This window comes from Artibeus jamaicensis, unplaced genomic scaffold (genome assembly GCF_021234435.1).
Source record: "Artibeus jamaicensis isolate MK-2021 breed Jamaican fruit bat unplaced genomic scaffold, CSHL_Jam_final contig_233, whole genome shotgun sequence".
NCBI classification, from domain to species: Eukaryota; Metazoa; Chordata; class Mammalia; order Chiroptera; family Phyllostomidae; genus Artibeus; species Artibeus jamaicensis.
The window spans coordinates 16335286-16357485 of NW_026521486.1; the positions used below are offsets into that span (position 1 = coordinate 16335286).

A 22200-nucleotide genomic window follows, 5' to 3' on the forward strand; every position below is an offset into this window, starting at 1 on the left:
AGCCAGAGCAGACACCCAGGATGGAGCATATGAAACATTTACAAGTCCTCTGTGTTTCTGAGATCTGGCCCTGCTGACAGGCTCTCAGCCACTACATTATGCCTCTGGAGCTCCTCGTGGGAGCCATGAGCAGTTTCTTAGCCAGACACTAGCGTGGATGCGATCCTTAGAGGAACACTTGTTCTGGAGGAGGCTAAGTGCAAAACACAGGCCAGGGACATCTAGGGGGCATTTATTTGCTCCTGATCAACAGGGCAGGATCTCCGCAGGCGTGATGCACAGGAGCCCCTGGGGCCATCTAATTGAAGATACCGGAGCTGGTCTTGGACCTGCTTAGAACTCTTCACTGGTTCTCATGGTCCTCAAAATAAATCCAAGTTCTTTATCCCAGCACACAAAGCGCTCCACGGGGGACCCTGGGCTTGACTGTCACTGCTCATCATACCAGCACTTCACTGAATGCAGCAGGCTCCCTACCAACCCTGGGGTCTGCTCAAGCTGTTCCCTCTGCACCCTTCATCGGGGTCCCTGCAAGGGATTCTTGAGTCTCACTGAGACATCACGTCCTCTAGAAAGCCTCATACACAAGGTCAGGAGTTCGTCCTCCATGCCTCCCAGCCACGTACCCTCTGCCCCACAGGACCCAGCACCTGGGGTTGGCCTGGGGTGAAATACCACACGTTGCTCCCACCCTAATGGGCAGCAGGACGATGCCTCCGGAAGTGATGCTGCCATCTTTTCGTGTGTATCAGTCATTTGCATATTTTTTTAGATGAAATTTCTATTCAAATATTTTGCCCATTTTAAATATTTGTCTTATTATTGAAGTATATGAATACATAGCCTCAATATAAATCCCTTATCAGATTTGCCAGTATTTTTCTCAGCCTGCTGCTTAATTTCTTCATGCTATATTTTGAAGTGCAAAAAAATTTTCATTTTGATGAAGTCCAACTTATCTTTTTTTTCCTATATGGACTGTGCTTTTGTTCGTATAGGTAAGAAATGGTTGCCTAACCTGAGGTCTTAAAGATTTTCTCCTATTTTTGTCTTCTAAAACTTCTGTTTTCGCTCTTACTCTTAAGTCAATGGTCCACTTTGTGTTCGTTTGTGCGAAGAGCGTGAGGTAAACATCTAAGTTCATCTTTTTCCACGTGGATATCCAGTTTTTTCAGCACAATTTGGTGCAAAGATGATCCTTCCTCCAGCGGAATGCCTGGGCACTTTCATTAAAAAGCAGTTGAGCATCACCAACACCAAGATTATTTCTGGGCTCTCGGTTCTATTCTGTTGACCTTTATGTCTATCCTTATACCAGTGCCACAATGTCTTACCTGCAGCTTTACGGTTAAGTTTTGAAATTGGAAAATGAAAGTCCTCCTACTTGGTCCTTTTATTAAAATTGTTTTGACTATTCCAAGTCTTGCATTTTCATATAAATTTTAAGCACATCTTGTCATTTTCTACAAAGAAAAATCCTGTCCAGCCTGTGCTTTTAAAAGGATAGTTTCTGGCCACCAACTATGCTATCCACAAACCCTCAGGGCTGAGAATGCTACCACAGGAAATCCCACATCAAATCACTTCACCAGGCCTTACCTATCTCCAAAAAGCTTGCTCACTCACGATAAGCAAATGCAATCAAAACAGGATAAACACACTCTCTTGCAACAGAAAGCACCCACCAGTGGGACTCCAAACCCTTTCCTTAATTCCCAGATACCCTTGGTTACTAATCTTCTAGAGCAAATAATGGAAGCACTTCTGGCCAAGACCACCTGAATCTCTCTTAAGGGTCAATGACTGCTAAGAGTACTAACCATCCCTGCAGAATGTGTGGCTTATGGAACACACCTGAATCGACAAGTTTTTGGTGATGATTCAGATGGTTGATGATAATAATAACTAACATTTATGGAGCCCTTTCTAGGTGCCAGACTTGAAGCACTTAATTCATTTAATCCCACAGTGCTCCTCGAGGTAGGTATTATCCTTATACCATCTACAGATAGGGAAACCAAGGCACAGAGAGTTTAAGTAAACTTGGTCAAGTTCACACAGCTAGGAAACTAAGCAGAGAGAGGAAAGGGATCCAGAAAGTCCAGCGTTAGAGCCTGTACTCTTAACCTCCACTCCAGAGCTGCTGATAGTAGAAACGATATAAAGCCAGACTTTTCAGAACTGAGGCATTTTATTCATTTATTCACTCGTATCTTTCTTTGAGGGCCTACTATGTGGTAGGCCCTTTGGAAGCCCTGATGATAATAGTTACTGTGATAGTCCCCTTGAAGAAACCAACCAACCAGAAAATGAGCAAGTCCATCACAGTGAGTGCCACCCATGGGGTACAGGAGCACAGGCAAGGACCCCTGACTTAGGGTATCAAGGGGGGACCTCCGAGATGAGGGCAGGGTGGTGTAAGCTTTCAGATGTAAGAAAAAGTGAGGCAAACAGAACGGAGAAACATGAGAGAAAAGACTTGCATGAGAGAGCCTGGCACCTGGGAGACGCTTGCAGTTTCTGAGAGGTGGGTGGTCTGCCAGGTGGGGCAACGATCTTGAGCATTAATTATATAATTAATTAAAACACTATCTCAAAATAGCAAATACAACAAAGGCAGAGGAAAGTAGGTGTGCAGCAATTATCCTGGTAATTCGACACTGGAATTGAAAAACTGCTAGTTATTCTCGCAGGACCCTGGAACTCTAACTGTGTGTGGAGTGGCTATAATTCACTTTATTTACTGGAGCTGCAGAGAGCACTGGCCTGGCAAAGAGCAAGAGGAATGAATGAAACCACCAGGCTCAGGGTGTTCGTGGCAGAGAGTGGCCTGCCAGTCCCCTTCTGTCCGGACCCCGCTGCCCAACCGTCGGGTCTCATGAAACCCCTGCGTCCTTATCACAAACTGCTCTTTTACTTTATTCTGCTCCTCAGAGATGAAGACTTCTGACCATCGCAATGACTTAAAACCCACATCATGTAACACCAACACTGCCTCTGCCTAACGCCCCACAGGCAAGCCTGACTCTGATGAGGAATTCAGTCTCCAACCATGAAAAAAGTGGAGCTCAGGGGCTGGTTATGAGCCAAGTCATTCCAATTGGCTACCGAGACCAAAAAAGAAAGAAAAAGCAAACAAACAAATCCCAAACCACCTGAAGATAATATGTATTCAAGAAAATCATTTAATCTAATCCAACCAAAGGGTTAGGTGGAAAATTTTAACCTGGTTTAGAGCCAATGCCCAAACTGGTTACTTTTTTTTTTTTTTTGGTAAGAACTTCATAAGGAGACAAGGTTCCTTCTCTCCTGGGTTCTGCACAGCTTTTCCAGGCAACCCCTTTATTCACCCAAGGCCGTACTCCTACCTGCCCCCCCAGACCACACTGAGACTAGCACGGAAGTTTCTATCTAGGACTTCTCTCAAGCCTTTCATATTTGAATATTGTTGCTAACTATCATTACTACTAATTGGAATCTATAGAAAACTTGTTTTTCATTGCATGTCTCCTGTATTTAATACTCATTTTTATTAAGAGTCAAACGTGGACACCAAGCACTTTCAAATATTTCATTTGATTCTTCCAACAACCCTGTAAAACAAAACAATGCAGGTATAATGACTCAATTTTGTCCAAGGCAAGCTGTGGGGACCTGGGTCTGGATCCTTAAACACATTTCCCGAGCTTGCACCATCACGGTGCCTGGGACACTAGGATCCTAGGGGCCCACCATGGGCACCAGAGACTGACTGTCTTAACGTAACTCAGGAAAGATGTACTCGGAATCCTTCCATCTTTCACAATGTCATCGAGCACCTAGCTATAGGTGAGCTTGTGCTAGCTACTGTGGACATTTTAGAAATAAATATAACTGAGCTGGTTTTTAAGATGACACACTAATCTGCTTGCTTTCACTCAAAAGTTTCTCAAAAAAGTAGGGCAAACCAACAGTAAAGTGAGTATGGTGCCAGATGGGTACTTAAAATATTGGGGGGGACCACTCTCTAAAGTACATGATTGTCTAACCACTATGCTGTACACCTGAAACTAATACAGAATAATACTGAATATAAACTGTAACTGAAAAGAAGAGAGAGGTTAACACAAAAGTAGTTATGTTATGCACTAGCCTCTGGGTTGAGACTGCCACCACCCACCCAAGTCTGATAAGACACACCAATTCAAAAGAACTTACGCACCCCAATATTCATAGCCAAGTTACTTACAATAGCCAAGTGCTGGAAACAACCTAAATGCCCATCAATAGATTACTGGATTGAAAAATTGTCGTACATTTACACAATGGAATACTATGCAGCAGAAAGAAAGAAGGAGCTCCTACCTTTTGACACAGCATGGATGGAACTGGAGAGTATTGTGCTAAGTGAAATTAAATCAGCAGGTGAAAGACAAACACCATATGGTCCCACTTATAAGAAGACTCTAATAAACAAAATAAACTAATGAGCAAAATAGAACTGGAGACATGGAAACATGGAACAAAATGACTGCCGCCAAGGGGAGAGGAAGGGGAATAATGGTGGAAAGAAGGTGAAAGGACTAATCAAAGACATGTATGAATGACCCATGGTCATGGACAACAGTGTGGGGATTACCTGTGGGAGCAGGGGGTAACCTAGGCAAAGGAGGGCAAAGGGGGAAAGTTGGGCTAACTGAAATAGAATAACACTACAAACAATAAATCAAATAAAAGCATCTAACAGCTTTTTTAGATAAATTACCTAAGCAATGCACTTTTAAACAAGATATCCTTTCTAGGGGAGATGAATGGGAACCCTTACCCATTCTACTGTAATTGCTTCCTTGTCTGTCCTCCTGACTAAAATTCCCCACTTCATTTCGTTCTCATAAAGCAGAATGAAAAAGCAGACGTGGCAAGCAGAATGACCAGATACCATCATCATTTCACATTATCGGAAAGCGGAGGCTCAAGCTCAAGAACTTGTCCAAAGTTACATAGTTTTTTGTGGAGCCAGGATTTAAAACCATCAGATTACAATGCTCACTTCATTATACCACACTCCTTCTAGTCCACGATAAAGCACTGCTAGGCCCATTACATTTCAGCTCACTCCAAGCTGGATACTGGAATTTAATTTGGCTACGTTCCTTAATTACTTCTGGAACATAATTTTATACTATTTTTAATAAAGAAAACATCTCTGTAACACTTTACAACATATGGTCACATACATGGACACACTAGAAACACATATCAAGTTCCGTTTCCAGTCCATCATTGTAACTGTATAAATATTAGATGTCATTTTCCCCATTAATAAAAATTTAAAAGTCAAATAATCAAAATACAAAAATATGGAATGTCTTTACACAGCATAAAAGAATTTATAAGCGCTTTTACATTTTTTAAGAAGGATTTACTAAGTACCTGGATTCTTTATATTTCTGAATCACTTTTAACTTCATTTTTCATTGCTTCTTTGAGACTTATAACTACCCTGAGAAGCCGAGTGGGCAGACTACTCCACTTGAGTCATGGTGTGATGGATGAACTTAGTTCTTCTGAGATATTTGGGCAGAGCTGGACTAGAAACCATACCCTCATCTGCTGGCTGCTGTTGGTTGCCTGTAACAGATTAGTTATCATTTCATCTTGGATAACCCCACTCTCCATGGCCCCCAACATAAGACATCCAAATACCCATTTTTCAGTCTGCCCTCTGGCTGTAAAAACAACAGAATTTTCCTTTAACATATATTACTGTGTGGTCAGCAAGTACCTATTGACTCAGACTTGGTCCAAAGTCCCTATTTGTGAGTAACCGGGGAGATACTGGTTCATTTTGCTCAGTGTCACTGCAGCTTGGAAGCACTTTCCAGTTTGCTTTACACACCATGAACGGTGACTTGAAAAAAGATGCAAGGATTTCTGGGGTTGTGTCCAAGGCCAAAATATCCTGGAGAATCTGATAATTTAACAAATACAGTCGCATCACAATGCAACCTAAAACTGTGGGAGAAAGTCAAGATCAGAGTATATTTTGGAGAATTTCTCACCACCATTGCTTTTCTTGAAAGCGCAGGTGGAAGTCGGAGCGTCCAGATAGTCTCAATATATAGAGCGGTGAACAGGGTTCATAGCTGGGCATCAAGAATTAAGATGGAACAAACCTACACACGTTGAGCACGTATTTCTGGTGAGACCTTATCCTCCTTGTAGTTTAAATACCAGACGTCACATATTCTCATCAATCTGTCACAGCCTGTCAACATTCAAAAAAATGTACCTGAAAAGGAGGGGGCGGAGCAGGAGTGTGTGGCTATAAATGGACCATTACTTAGGAAACAGTGACATCTTCTGGTAGTTTACACACTAAATACATTTATGCCAGGCATGCCCCCACCACCACTCCACCCCCCCACCAATGGATCTATTCAGCATACGTTTATTAAACCTGTATGTGCAGATTCTTAAATTTCTGAAATGTTCAGTGAAGCATAAATTACTGGCTACAAAATGATACTATACTCACCCATTCTGCTCCCTGCCTTGCTGCTATCCCTGTCTCAATCTAATAGGAGGCGTTTTAAGCAGCCAACGTTAACTCCATTTTTCCTGGTAATCAAGTCATTTGGCCAGACTTGCCTTAATTCAGGTACTTTCATATAATCTCAGAATTCAAAAAAACCTTAGGAGTCACTGGCTCTAATCCCCTCCCCCATGCATCCAATTTAATTTGGGAAAATGTCATTCCTAAGTAATCGTTTGACAGCATCAAAAACCATTTTGAAAAGGCTCCTGGCAAGGCGGTGCTCAGGCCCAAGCCCTCTGAAGAGGGCCCCCCAACACCCTAGTGTAGGTGGGGCGCTCTCCTCTGCAGATGGGTCACAGCACACATCACACTGTCCCGTGCTCGGCTGCTTACTCGGCTTCCTTTATAACCACAGTGCAGATGCCTTGAGGTTAACATATCTCCGTTACTATTTGTCCCAAGAATCTCACAGTGCCGAGCCTAAAACCTGTTGCTTTACTTTTTTTTGGAAAAATAAAGGTATTCAAATCATGCTAGCTGAGACATCTGTTCTGTTCTTCGTTCAAGTAGGTTTTATTTGAGATGTGTAGGTCCCTCATAAGGAAGGTGGGGATATCTACAGAGCACCCACCATGTACCAGGAGCCTTGCAGGTGCCTAACGACTTTTACTTCATTTCCTCCTAATGAGGTAGAGTGGTCCTCACTGCACAGATGGAAAAACTTAACTTGGTGAAAGACAAGATTTAAACTCATTCACTCCAAATATTTATTTCTACTCTACCTTATTTTAAATTAAGACTGTCTAAGAACATGATATAAAATCTGGAAAAGGAAATCAGAGTAAAGGAGCTATAAGAATTTAAAAAATCAGATACAGCCAAAGGGTAAGTGCTGAACGACGACTATTTTTAACCTCCTACATATTTGCTGCAGGTAGCCTGTGACTCTGCCAGAACCACCCAACTGTCAACATGTGATTTGTTACATTACTTGCAGATTTTAAAAGGGCAAACCAGTTGCTTAAAAGCACATTTACTCCTGAACGGAACCCTGGAATTTCTCCTGTGGGTCCTCAAAGAAGCTGTTGTATGTTAGAGTGAACCAGTGTCATTCCTGACACGAACGCGGGTTTTGCAACGCAGTCGTAAGTTAAGTGTGGTAAAGGAACTTGACACTCGGCCCAAACACCGCAACCAGGCACAAAGGTCTCCACAGTAGACTTCGCTTCAAGAGAAACGGCTGGATTATTCCAATCTGGTTTCCTCCATAAACATTTCTCAGAATTGAGATTTTGGACATTGGGCAAGAGAGTTAAAGGTTGTTTTCTGACGAGTACATAGAGTACGGTCATCACTGCTGATTACTGGCAGGTCTCTGCCATCCTTGGAGGGGGGCAGCAATGGTCCCTCCTCCTGAAGCTGGAGCAGTCCAATGAGCACTTGACCCTCACCAGAGGCCTTTCCAACACTTCACAAAAGTGATGTGTTAAGAGCACCTTCTGGCAGAGACAAGAATTTCTTAAAAACATTTTGGATCTGTACCAACACATGACAATTGTTAAAGCACCCCAGCCCACCTCCCTACAGTATAAATGTATCCCCACCCCTACAGCATCAATGATATAATTTTCCCCTGAATTTAAAAGAAAACTTAAAAACAAAACCCAGCTTCATCTGACTCCACCATCCAGGCACTTCTAGGGTGCTCATGGAATGCCTCACGTCTGACTTTCATTTGACCACCGAGTGTAGAAAGACTGGCAAGCTATTAAGGACACAGACTTGGAAGACACTTGTATGAATGTTGATTCCTATGCTCAAATTCTAGACATTAAAGTCTGGATCTCATTTACTTTTATACAAAAGTCAAACAGTGGCTTTCCTAATAATCTAGGCCATTACACAAATGAATGTATCCAAAAAAGTAGAAAAGCAAGACAAGATAAAAATTAGAATGACATCAAATAGGTGTAATTAAAGTAGCTAAACTGTATTTCCTCGTCAGGCACATTTCAAAAGAACTCCTAAGAAAGGAAAGTTTTTAAGCTAGGCTAGGTATATACATGTAATTCCATATGGCCTTTGCTAGCAGTTTAAGCGAAGCCCTAGTTTAAAATAGCTTAGTAGAGACTTCTGGCCAAGATGGAGGTATAGGTAGATACACTTTGCCTCCTAGCACAACTAAAAAATGACAACAAATTTACAAACAAAAAATAACCAGAACTGCCAGAAAATAGAACTGTATGAAAGTCTGACAACCAAGGAGTTAAAGAAGAAACATTCATCCAGACTGGCAGGAGGGGTGGAGATGGGAGGCCAGGGTGGAGAGGACTCAGCAAGGCAGTGGCTAGAGGACCAGGATGGGTGAGACAGCGGCTGGTGAAGCAGTCGGTCCCACATCTGCATGCAAATAAACTGGGAAGAACAACTGGGGAGCGAGACAGACCACACAATCCACGGTTCCAGTGTGGGGAAATAAAGCCTCAAAGCCTCTACCTATAAAAACCTGTGGGGGTTACAGCTGAGGGAGAAACTCCCAGCCTCACAGGATAGTTCATTAAAGAGACCCACAGGGTCCCAGAACAAACACAAACCCACCCACCCGGGGACCAGCACCAGAAGGGCCCAATTTGGTGGTAGGTGGCTGAGGAAGTGACTAAAAGCTGGCTAAGAGCTGAGCAAGCAGCATTGTTCCCTCTAAATCCCCTCCCCCAAATACAGCAGGAAGGTGGGTTACCCTGGCCTGGTGAATACCTAAGGCTTAGCCCCTTAGTGTGTAACAAGCAGGTCAAAACTAACAATAGATCAAAACTCCAAAAACAGAACTAAGCGATACAGAAATAGCCACCTATCAGATGCAGAGTTCAAAACAATGCTTGCAAATGTTCAGGATGCTCACAGAAATGGTTGAATATGATTGCAAAATAGAAAAAGTGAAGGTTATGCAAAGTGAATTAAAGGAAAATGTACAGGAAACCAACAGTGACGAGAAGGAAACCAGGACTCAAATCAATGATTTAGAACAGAAGGAAGAAATCAACATTCAACTGGAACAGAAGGAAGAAACAAGAATTCAAAATAATGAGGAGAGGCTTAGGAACCTGTGGGATCACTTTAAGCATTCCAACATCTGAGTCAAAGGGGTGCCAGAAGGAGAGCAACAACAAGAAATTGAAAACTTATTTGAAAACATAATGAAAAAGAACTTCCCCAATCTGGCAAATAGACTTCCAGGAAGTCCAGGAAGCTCAGAGATTCCCACAGAAGTTGGACCCAAGGAAGCACACACCAGGGCATATAATAACTAACTACATTACACAAGATTAAAGATAAGGAGAGAATCTTAAAAGTAGTAGGACAAAAGGACAGTCGCCTACAAAGGAGTTCCCATCAGACTATCAGCTGATTTCTCAAAAGAAACCTTACAAGCAAGCAGGGGCTGAAAAGAAGTATTCCAAGTCATGAAAGGCAAGGACCTACATCTAAGATGACTCCATCCAGCAAAGCTATCATTTAGAACAGAAGGGCAGATAAAGTGCTTCTCAGATAAGATCAAGTTAAGGAGTTCATCATCACCAAGCCCTTACATTAAAAGTTAAAGATACTTACCTAAGAAAAAGATGATCAGAAATATGAACAGAAAAATGAGTTCGATTCCCAGTCAGGGCACATGTCTGGGTTGCAGGCCGGTTCCCTGTACGGCCAGTTCCCAGCAGAGGACACACGAAAGGCAACCAAACATTGATGTTTCTCTCCCTCTCTCCTTCCCTTCCCCTCTAAAGATAAAATAAATAAAATCTTAAAAAAGAAAAAAGAAAAGTGACAACAAACTCACAACTATCAACAACTGAACCTAAAAACAAACCAAGCAAAAAACTAGAATAGGAACAGAATCACAGAAATGGAGATCCCATGGAGGGTTATGAGTGGGGAGGAAGAGGGAGGAGAATGGGGAAAAAGGTACAGGGAATAAGAAGCATAAATGGTAGGTACAAAATAGACAGGGGAAGGTTAAGAATAGTATAGGAAATGGAGAAGCCGAAGAACTTAATACATATTACCCATGGACATGAACTAAAGGGGTAATGTGGGGGGAGGGTTGTACAGGGTAGGGGGGAATTAAGGGGGGAAATGGGACAACTGTAATGGTATAATCAATAAAATATACTTTTAAATTTTTTAAAAAAGAATTAATTTTGCCTATTTATTTAAAAATGTGGTTACTAGAAAATTTAAAATCACATACATGGCTTGACCCCCAGGTGGTTAAAACCTCTGAGTAGCTGGAGCAACTTGGCTGCTTTGGACAAAGTTCCCGGTAGCCAACACACTCCATGTTGGTGAAATGGCTTCTTGCACTGCACCTCCTGCTCCTAGAGGCCACATGCCTTAGTCCTGTTCCACACTGCAAGCACTGCTGACCCGGCTCCCCCGGCCTCTGCACACAGCATTCAGAGAAGCAGCCCAAAGGCTCTGACTAAACATTTGTTCTGTCATCTCCCTCTAACTCAATTTTTCCAGTGTGAATGTATTTACGGTAACCAATAAGCACTGAACACACAGTTGCTACATAAAACAGCTTCTACCAATGCTACTCCAGAAGAATTCAATACAATAAAGCACATAAAGGATGCGACATGGTAGAGAGAGTGGGACTGCAGATTAGAAAACAATCTAGTTTCTCTTCCTGGCTCTGACCAACTCAGGAAAGGCTGTGTAAATCCCTGGCCCTCTGTTTCTATGTCTGCTTGGACAAAACAGGGCTGAATTATTTTGCTTTTATTCAAACTACAACACGAAATCCTTTTAGACATTGTAATCAATTTAAAAAAAATAAATAGTATAAAATAAAAAATTCAAGACGTTTTCCAGTATCCTGAAACTTTTGTTTCCAGTATATATTTTACATACTGGTCTGCATTGTAAGATACATTTCTTAGTGAATGTCACTGTTACACTTTGAAAGCTACTGACATAATCTTTTAAATTCCTATACAGTGGTTTGAACACTTATAATTTGCTTTGCTCTAAAATGATTTCAAGACCAGTAAATCACAAAGAATGAAATCACAACTTAATATGGAATGTTTGATCAAAGCTAAAATTTATTTGGTGCATACTGTGTACTTGCTATCAGGTACTTTCACATATGCTTTTCCTTTAATATGTAAAAGCAACCATGAGAGGTATTTTACAGGTTAAAAAAATAAACAACATAACAAAAAACTACTCCCTTAACTTATTCAGGTGAAAGGAAGGGTCATAGCATTCCAAATAAAAAACACACCAAACACACAGTCAATTTCCCTTTCCATGTACACAACTCCACATACATCACACACTTTAGTATTAGAAGGGCCAAGTGAAATAAAAGGGGACCTTTCCTGTAATTTTTGTCTGCAGGTACTTTCCAACTTACCAATCTTCTACTCTAAGCATAAGAAACTTAAATGCTGTCAATATCTAAAATAACTGTTAAGGTGATCTAGTACTTTGAAAACTCTGTTCACATGGAAATACAAGCCTAAAAATAGAACTATTTTTCAGAGGCAATTTCTCAACAGAGAAAGGCAGTGGTAACAGTTCAATTGTTGAAAATTATTTAAATAATATAGCTTTGAGGAAATAAAGTGTAGGGAAAAGTTTTCTAAAAATGTAGCACCGTACCTCAATACATGAGCAAATTTCAAGATACGAAAATTACCTAAGAATTATATACCATATGTTTTCAAATAACCTATTTTTATAGGTTAACTTCTATACTTAGAAGTTCAAAGTATGTGTATTACATGAAGCTTTCCTTCTAACTAGAATTCAACATACTGACATCAAAGTATTTTACAAAATAAAAAGCAATTTCCTAATAAACAGTGACCACTGAATTGTTACAAAGAAAAACTCTTTAACATGAAGCAATTTTATTCCATGTAAACTTTTCTCTAGAGAAATCTTAGTGTGTTACAAATAAGACATACTCTGGTCACAGTGTGAACGTGTTTGTAGAAACACGTGATCTTCCCAGTGCTTTTCATTTCTTCGCTATTTCTTCAACAATCCTGTGAGTCCTTTCTCTAAAACTATGGAACTAAGTATACAGCTCATAAAGAAACCAGATGTAAAGCTAACTTCTTATTCTTTAAAGTATGCTCTTACTGAGTGCCGCCAACAAAATTAGCATCAAATTACACTTTATAATCAAGTTCTGTGTGGTTGATGAGACATTTAGTGTATGTATACATATATATTTCAAAGAATAAACAGTATCAGCACACTAAACTGCATATGGTTTATTTCAAATAATTGCTGGTTTCGGGTATTTAAAAAACCACAAACTCTATGGCAGCAACTATAATACATAAATATTTCTCTGAAAGACCATTTTAAAGTTGTCATATAATGATGGAATATAATTTAACAAAATACAAATCACATTTACAAGCATAAGGCTCAGTCTGTGACTGAATGAATTATCAGCAAATCAAAGACAAATGTTACTAGAAAAGAAGTAAACTTCAGTTGTGAGGTCAGACTTTCTCATGGTGGGCTCAAAAGTGATCTCTTGGTAGCCAGAAGATGCAACTGCTCATTTTTATAGAAGTAAAGTTTATTACATTTGAAACAATACAGCAGAAATCTCAAAACTTTACTCATTAAATATAGTTTAGTTCTTACAAATCTCCTTTTGAAAACGCAATTCACGTGTATTGCAACCCCAGAATCCTGAATTCAGATGAATGACGAAGGCCGCGTCAGGGAAATCACATCAGAGGGCTTTGTGCAATGTCTGCACAGACCGGTACAGACCTCTCCTGTCTGTGATACCACAGGAAAAGTGATTCTAGTATATCCGAGTAAATGCAAAAAAAATTACTATTTGAGGCAGACCATGCTAAAATATAATTTACAATGATTAATTTGCATTTAAGGTGGTTAATAACGCCTTTAGTTTGAACCAATGAAGTCAACATTATGTTAAATTTTGCTCAGTCTTTTGTACTAAACATCAGTTCATCTGAGAAGATTGGAAAAAGCAAGTGACCCCGATCCCTCTCGTTTTGCTTGTTATTATTTCCTCGCTCAGTCACACTAAATGCAAACAAATCAATACAGCATTAAGATTTTTCACATATTAAAATGAAGACTAACGACTTGTGAAGGCAGACTGTGTACCATGTAGTATTTAATAGATAAAAATTGCAATTACCATCAACTAGATTTTTTAAAATAATACCAGGTTTTCAAGCAAAATAAACATTTGATTTAAAAATTCTGCTATTCAGGATACTTGAGTATCTTTTTTTTTTTTTTCTGAGATAAGTACAGGTTGGGTCTCTTAAAAACCTGAATACAGTAAGTGAGAAAAAAATCCTCAATCCTTTAAAAATGCTTTCTACTCTTATAGAAGTCCATACAACCACTATGCGGGCATGGAAACAGGTATTTTCTGTCTCAGAACCACTTATTTTCCCACAGAAGTAGTTCCTCCAAGCAATGTATATAAAGATGTAAATCAGTTCACCCATGATTAAAACTGAAGCAATCCTCTGAAATTAGGGGCAATACACCTCACCCAAAAAGATCTTTTAAATCATTGCTAGCTGAGCTGCTATTGGTCATAGTAGTTGGTGGCTGTGCAAAGTTCTGTGGGCTAAAGAAAGGGTTGGCCTGCATCCCAAAGGCAGATTGTCCTATCATGTTCATCTGTGTTCCCATTACTGAACTGCCCATACCTGGAGACCCTTGAGGAGGAGCAAACTGATTAAGCCACTGACTTGGTTTCTGTTGTGATAACTGGTTCATGCTAACTTTGGGTTTCTGAGGGCCAAAGAGATCATTAAGAGCAGACATATCTGTGGGTCTTTGTTGAGTCTGCTTTCCACCAGCAGGAGGAACCCCCACAGCACTGAAGTTTGGCAAAGCAGAAGATGTTCCCAGTGGCATCGAGGTCACTCCAGGTGTGCTTGGACTACCGAAGAAGTTCTGGTTTGTATTAACTGGCATGTTGAATCCTGAAGTCTGAAAGCCCATGTTATTAGCATTCAGGCCATTTGTCAAATTTCTCTTTGTATTATCAATCGGTGTGGAAAACATCATGCCAAGGCCCATGGGAGGAACAGAAGCGAAGGTACTTGAAGCAGAACTTTTAGGGATACTAACAGACAGGCTGGTCAAAGATGACATGTTATTGTCCATCAGTGTGTCTGTCAAATCCTTAGTCTGAGGGGGAGAGAGGGGGAAAAATTGGGACAACCGTAATAACAGAATCAATAAAATATACTTTAAAAAAAAAGAAAAAGAATCCTTAGTCTGAAAAACACGAGGGAATTACTTCATCTCCAAGAATTCCAAATTACTTTATAATGAATAAACACTTCATAGAGTATAATGGGCAAGTTAAAATTAAGCTCAACAGTCTACACCAAGGTGGCAAACCAAGGCCCAGAGGCCAAATCCAACCTGCCAGTACACATTTCTGTACATTTTTTACAAATGAACATTTGTAAACAACTTGCTGCTAGGAAACACTAATTTTGAACTTAAATGCAATATTGTCTCCTCCACCTTCCCCCAAATAGAACTGTATTGTTCTCATTAGTGGATCTGTATTACAAAAAAGAATACTTTATCATTTTTATATTTAACTTTATCAAAATTTTGTGAAAAATTTTCTTTATTATTATGTAAGTAACTACAAAATATTCTGGATTTTGCCTCTTGGCACACATAAAATTTTTTCTATTAAGAAGAGATTAAAAAATTTTAAGAAAGCTTTGAAGAAAAAGTTATTTCTGAAACCAGTAAGAATGTAAATTCTCTATAAGCAGGGACATTAGTCATTGCCACAAGTAACAGCACCTATAACATTACCTAGAAGACAACAGGAGTTGAATACGGGTCAGGTCATATAAAAAATACTCCTAATCAAGTTACAAACTTAACTATAATTAAAAAGCCAAAATCTGAAAATTGCTTTTGTTTAAAAACACGTAAATGCATGAATATTATATTCCTGATCACTTCAAAGTGATTAGTGTTGAATTAGTACCAACACACCTAATATTTAAAAAGAAAAAAACTGTCTTGTTCATCTAGCTTCTTCCTTATTGGCAACAAGCATTATCTTGAAACACATACAGCAGGCAGGCTATTGAGGAATTGTTGGAAAACCCTTTCTGCCCATACTTTTTAGAAACTGTATAGTAAAGTATTCTTTAAATACAAAGTCTGTAAACGGGTTATACAAACCCCAAAGAGCAGCTTAAGTTCTATACTACCTTATTCCTTAAGAATGGTATGCTTAAAAGAAAAAGAAATTAACTCTGACCTGTTTGACTGGAGCGACAGGTGTGTGCACTTGGGGTTTCAGAGGCTGCTGGTTTTTCAACTTCTGTGCCTGCTCCTGTTCTTTTGCTAATTTTTGTTTTTCTTCAAGTGTAAGTGATGCCTTAAAAATAAAAATAAAAACTGAACTGGCAAATTCATAATTCCATTTGAAAAACAGCAGATTTCTTATTTTGTAAAGTATATCTTGGTATGTTTGACAATACCTGTATTGGCGATTCCAACAGGTATGTTTCAAAATAACTTTAAACAAACTGCAGAGAATGATTAACTTTAGGTAAAAACTCACAAAATTTGTGCTAAAATATTTCTAATGTGAAAATAATTATTTTAAAACCATTCATTAGAAGCGTATTTTTCCAGACAATGAGAATATGATTAGGTGGTTTTATTTTATAAATCTGGGAGATTCTTACTCAACTCTAGTCTATAAGAAGTAATCCCCCCAAACTTGGAATTTATTTATAAAAAATTGTATATTTATTCTTACATGTTTAAACTTCAGTCACCTTCAAAGTACTCTCCATCTGATGCAATAACACCCATCTAGACGTTTCTCCCACTGCTCAAAACAGTGTTTGAACTTGCCAATTTTGATGCCTTTTAGTGCTTTTGCCATTTTTAGTTTCACTTCTTCCACATTGGCAAAATGTTTCCCTTTGAGGACTTTTTTCATCCAGGGAAACAAAAAAGTTCTCTTGGGACAATATCAGATAAATATGAAGAATAGGGCATGAGGGTTATGCCATTATTGGTCAAAAAACTGCTGACCACTCAGCAAAGTGTGGGCAGGTACACTTGTAAATCACTCATTGCAAAATGGGCAAATACACTGAAAAAGTTTTCAAAAAAATTTCACTGAAGCTGAATGTAGCCTCTCACAACAATGCCAGCTGGTACACTGATACAGATGGCTTCCTAGAACACACACCTCATGGGGAAAGCCTGTACTACAACAGGCCCACTCTCCAGAAAATAATTCCGGTTCTTTTGGGTCCCTCCTCCTATCTCACTCCAAAATTATTTTAGAAACTCATCAAAAGGCCAGGGAAGAAATAAATAGCTTCTTTCACAATGGCTGCATCAAATCTGGTGTTTGTCTTTTTCTCTTATCAACTTTGCTAAACTGTAAACTCACAGAATGTTCTCTTATAGTTTTGTAAACCACAATGTCCAGTAGCTCCATGGCTTTACCCACACAGGTAACTCTTTTATTTGCTGAATGAAGAGAAGAAAATTGGTCTCAGCAGCGATACAAAATTCAAGGATTTTTTAATACTGGATGCTAACCAATATTTCAATTGGAAAGTGTAATTTTACTGTTTATTATTATTTGAAATCAGAAGCAGAAAAGAGGCACAGAAGTTACCAAGGGCTGTGACTGGCAAAATACAGCAGAACAAACAGAGGAGCCAGGCAATCGAGAAACGTTACCATGTGGGATGTTGAATAATAAAGCAACTAAAAATCTTAAGTATGTTTATTCTCAACATGGGTCAGCTCATGTTCCACTGATAACTTTTAAATTTCATAAAATGAACTAAGAATATTTCTTGTTAAGATGCTAAACACTGTTTCCCAACCAAAACCTGTTTAGAGGAAGTCCTCCTATATATATAGCACAAAGAACTGGAGTGAAGAAACATACTCTTTTGTGCTTATTCTGTAACACATCCTCTTTATGTTCTGAATCACCACTGGTCAGAAGGTCTCCTCCAATACTGTTAAAGACTTTGTCCATCTGATGAAATAGAAAAAAGTCAATTGCTTAAAGGACAAAAAAAATTTGTGATTTTACTTCTTAAAGAGCAACCCCGCCAACAAATGAAGCACAATGTCAAGCACTTTTTACAAAAACTTAAATAATCTAAGATTGATCTAAAAATAATCTTACCTGAGACCCAACATTTGAAACTTTTGTCTCCTCAGAAGCATTCATTTGATTTCCTATATCCAAAGATCTACAGGAAAATTGAGAATTATGACAGAGCAATAAAGAGAAATGCATTATTTTTTCAATACTCATACTAAAAAAATAGTTCATCTACATTTATTAGAATCTAAACAAACTGCAACTTCATTATTTATTCTATAAATCTTTTTCACTGTTTACTAGTAGTAATGTCTGCTTGCCTCCTAAAATAACATTCGCATACAAATCTTTTTTTTTTTTAACTCAACATTTGAGATTTACTGGAAAATTTACTCAGGATGTAAATTTTCATAAAACCAGGCAAGCAAGGTTCCTACCATTAGTTTATACACTGAGAGAGTAGATATAATATGGGGAAAAGTTCAGAATCTGTGGACTCTTAAACAAACAATAAATGCTATAACCACTGTGATACGGATCTGATCCATGCCTTGCAATAAAAGACAGGATTTAGGTCGGAAGAAGGAAAAGAGAAGGTTCATTTATACCGCAAGTACAGATTCTAGATATTAAAAATTTGTTATAATTAAAAAATTTTTTTTCAGGGTTTCTATGTTTATACAGTTATCCCACCAAACATGAATATCAATATATACATCCCAGAATACTTAGAGCATACAAAGGCTATTTCGCATCATTCTATAATACACCCCGTGTGATTTATTTCCATAAGCCTTCACCTCACATTGGAGAAGAAGCTAAGAAGTTTCTTTTCGGTAACCTTGCTATGGTTCATATGAATTTTACTGATTTTCAGATGTCTTTTGGCTTAGGGGTGGACTCTAACAGGTATCCTAAAACCATGTGTCGTCCCCCTGCCACCCTTGGCCCTGGGACAAAGAATATAGCAAAAATTTGATTTTAATAAACTAGCATTCTCCAGTGAATAATTTTCATCTTTTCTTTCTTTGTATATAAAATGAATGCTCCCTAAATGTTTCTGGGGTTAGAGAAAAGAGAAAGGAAGAAATCAAAATGCCAGGGTTTTATAGATTTGAAAATTATTGATAAGTGATGCTCTTAATAACTAGTACCCTGAGTTTACAATGCCAGTGGCTAATGCTAAGAAGAAATTTTTTCAGAAACAGAATTTTCTCTATATAGAGAAATGCTAAGATTATGTTATATTATACTTTTGTACTCAGAAATTATTAGATTTTCAACAATGGTCTACCTTAGCTCAGTTCAATTTAATATGCTGAAAATTTTGTCAAGTTGAAAGCCATCAATTTTTTCTAGTCCATATTCCAGAAAATTAATAATGAGATAATTTTAATCTTATTCCTGGACCATATGCAATTCACACACAACCTACTTACTTCTGCTGTTCTTGCATTATATGAAGTTGCTCCAGTTTGGTCTTATGTTCTGACTCCAATCTATTAAGCATCTCTTTAATGACGGAAATGAAAGAATTGAACTGGTATAACAAGAAATAGATATGGTTATAATGTCTCAAGTTAGCAATTAATAAATGTTAATTAATCAGATAATTCAGCAAGTAAATAATAATATTCCCCATTTTTACCTGAATATGACCCATTCATACCATTGATGTCACAAAAAAGTATATTTAAACTCAGTTTATCATAGCAAGCTTTTATAACATCTTAGTATGGTGGTGATATAATTGATGACTTTTTAGTTCCAGAAAAGATGTCTTCTTCAATTTTATACCCTGACTGTCTAACAGCTATTATTCAGGGGTATTATATAAATGTATCCCCAGCAGTTATTACATACGTACTGGTTTTCCTAAAGTAACCCAAAATTGACTACCTAAATTTGTGTACATTCAGGAACAATATGCTTAATAATGGATAAGAAATTACCAAGTATTCAGATTGTTATAAAAATGTTTGGCCAAAATAAAACTTGTTTTTCTGAAAAGTTAGAAATACTACATGTACCTAGTCTAACAATTAAAGTTCATAAAGTTAATCCGACACTATGTCTTAATGTAGTGGTTAAATAATTTGTATAGTGCCCTCAAGGATCATCATAAACAATGTATTTGAATAATAGCATCTACTACAGAAAAAGACCTAGAACCGCTTTCATCCTCTCCCCAAATCTCCTAACTACACCCATGGGCCGGGTGCTTATACATAGTGTTTCATTAACCTCACGAGTCTTCAAGGTTGGTTTATTAATATCTCTATCCTATAAATGAGGAAATTCAGGCTCAGCAAGAACCTTCTCAGACATTAAATAACTCACATGGCACCAGCAGAATTCATCCTGCCTGTCTCCCAAGTGCTGCTCTTCCCTACCGTCCACCCCACGGCCTCCCACCGCGCTCCACCACCCACTCACCCTGTATCTCACCACCAGAGTGACAAAAGGCAAGTTTCCTCACGGTGACCAACTCTCTGCTAATCGGTTTTTAAAACTTCTTAATGAAGTATAATATAACATGCTAACAGAAAAGTATATATTTAAGTGCACAGCTCAAAAAAATCAAAATGAATTTAAACAGGAGGCTTAGGAAGAAACGGAACGTTGGCAACACCCCAGAAGCTTCCTCCTGATCTCTTCCGGTCACCTACCACCCTCTCACCCCGAGGAAACACTAGTCTGGCTTCTACCATGTAGTTTTGACTGTTTTTGTACTTTATATAAATGGAATCATTCAGTACATCCTCTTTTGTGTCTGCCTTCATTTGTTCGCCATTATGCTTCTGAGATTCATACATATTGTTGCATGCGCTCAGTACAAAAAGAGTTAGTGTAGGCCTGAACTGTTCTCCTTGGAAATGCCTGTTTCCAAGGTTGGCCCCTGCTGGGGTCTAGGGACTAAGAGGTTCTCACCATTAACCAATGACAGTGGCTCACTGTGCCTACCAGGAGTGTCCAACCTTTTGGCGTCTCTGCACCACACCGGAAGAAGAGCTATCTTAGGCCACAGATTAAATACACTGAGACTCACAATCACAAAAATCTCATAATGTTTTAAGTAAATCTATAATTTTGTGTGGGCTGCATTCACAGCCGTCTTGGACTACATGCGACCCACAGGCCACAGGTTGGACACCCCTGGAAACTGTAGAAAGAGTATGTTTTATGCCGAACACCTACTTTCGTGCTGAGAATCTGAAATTTGAGTACATGACAGGCAGAGGGTGCTACCTGATCAGCTCCCAATAAAAACTCCAGGAAGGGAGTTTCTAATGAGCTCCTTCGGTTGGCAACATTTCACACATATTGTCACAACTCATCACTGGGGAGACAAAGCACATTCCTCCTTCCATTAGCAGGAGATGCCTCTGGAAGCTTGAGCCTGATCTCTGGCCCCACACCTCGCCCTATGAGCCTTCTCCCTTTGCTGATTTTGCTTTATATTCTTTTATTACAAGAAATTGGCGTGAATACAACTACATGCTGAGGCCTGTGAATCCTCCTTGTGAATCACTGAATCTGAGGGTAGTCTTAGAAACTCTCCCTGACATATGTTGTGATTATGTTTTGATTGCTGCACAGAATTTGCTATTTTTAATTAAATGCTAAAAATATTTTTAAGCTACATAATCATTTTTGCATAATGTATAATACACTTAGATAATTTTCAATCAAAACTGACAGAAGAGGGCAGTCTTGAATTAAGAACCCTGTCCATAAACTGAATAGGAAAACAGACCACTCTAAGTTAGACCATGCAACTATTCTAAAATACTAGAAGAGATGAATTAAAGTATTTCTGTTGATGAAAACAGGCCCCTAAAAAACCAACCATAAAGCTGAAGAAACACTAACACCATATTTCAAAAAAATTTACGTATCCTAAAATAAGCATTTGGAGATATTTTTAAACACCCTAAATCATAAATATAAGAACTAAGAAGAAAAATGATCCAAAGTTAAAGACTATCTTGATCGTCCTATTCTTCCTCAATATTCACTGTGTCTCTTTTTTTTGCCAATCATAACTTTAACATGCCATCCAAGATATGAAGAAACTATCAAGCCAAAAACTAAAATCTAAGAATGCAAACTTTCAGAGGCTACCCCTACCGCTTCCATAAAGTTTGGATCTGATTTATGTCACACGTTTCTTTAATTTGGAAACTCCATTAATGAACTCAATACTCTCCTCTATGCCCAGAGCTCTCTTGCTTAACTCCCAGCTTTGCTCTAATTCACTTGCACTCTCAGTTTAACAGTAACCCATCCCACTCTTTTCCATTACACTTCATTGAACACCAGCTCTATGGAGACAAAGGGTGTCATTACTCTGTACCTCAAATTTTCTCTCAACAAACATTTTTATTTCTGGCACTGTACTAACTGCCAGGTATAAAATGAAGAGTAAGCTATAACAGCCAGCCTTCTAGGAGAACCAAGCACTTAAGTACATGGCTGTGGTAACTACAGTGATAAGAGAGAGACAATTCCATAATAATTTTTTATC

At 38.7% G+C, this 22200-nt stretch overlaps 1 protein-coding gene across 4 annotated transcripts in view; it reads right to left on the minus strand.

Moving 5' to 3' along the window:
- Nucleotides 1–12789: 12789 nt before the first annotated feature.
- The window catches only part of SCYL2 (SCY1 like pseudokinase 2), a 59823-nt gene continuing 50412 nt past the window's right edge, over nt 12790–22200 (minus strand). For all 4 annotated transcript variants that reach the window (XM_053661736.1, XM_053661739.1, XM_053661738.1 and 1 more), the window contains exons 14-18: nt 19112–19212; nt 17754–17820; nt 17508–17600; nt 15843–15962; nt 12790–14734 (exon numbers count right to left, since the gene is read on the minus strand). In XM_053661736.1, the coding sequence (XP_053517711.1) occupies nt 14084–14734; nt 15843–15962; nt 17508–17600; nt 17754–17820; nt 19112–19212 (1032 nt within the window). In that variant the 3' untranslated portion in view covers nt 12790–14083. The remainder of the gene's footprint in view (nt 14735–15842; nt 15963–17507; nt 17601–17753; nt 17821–19111; nt 19213–22200) is intronic.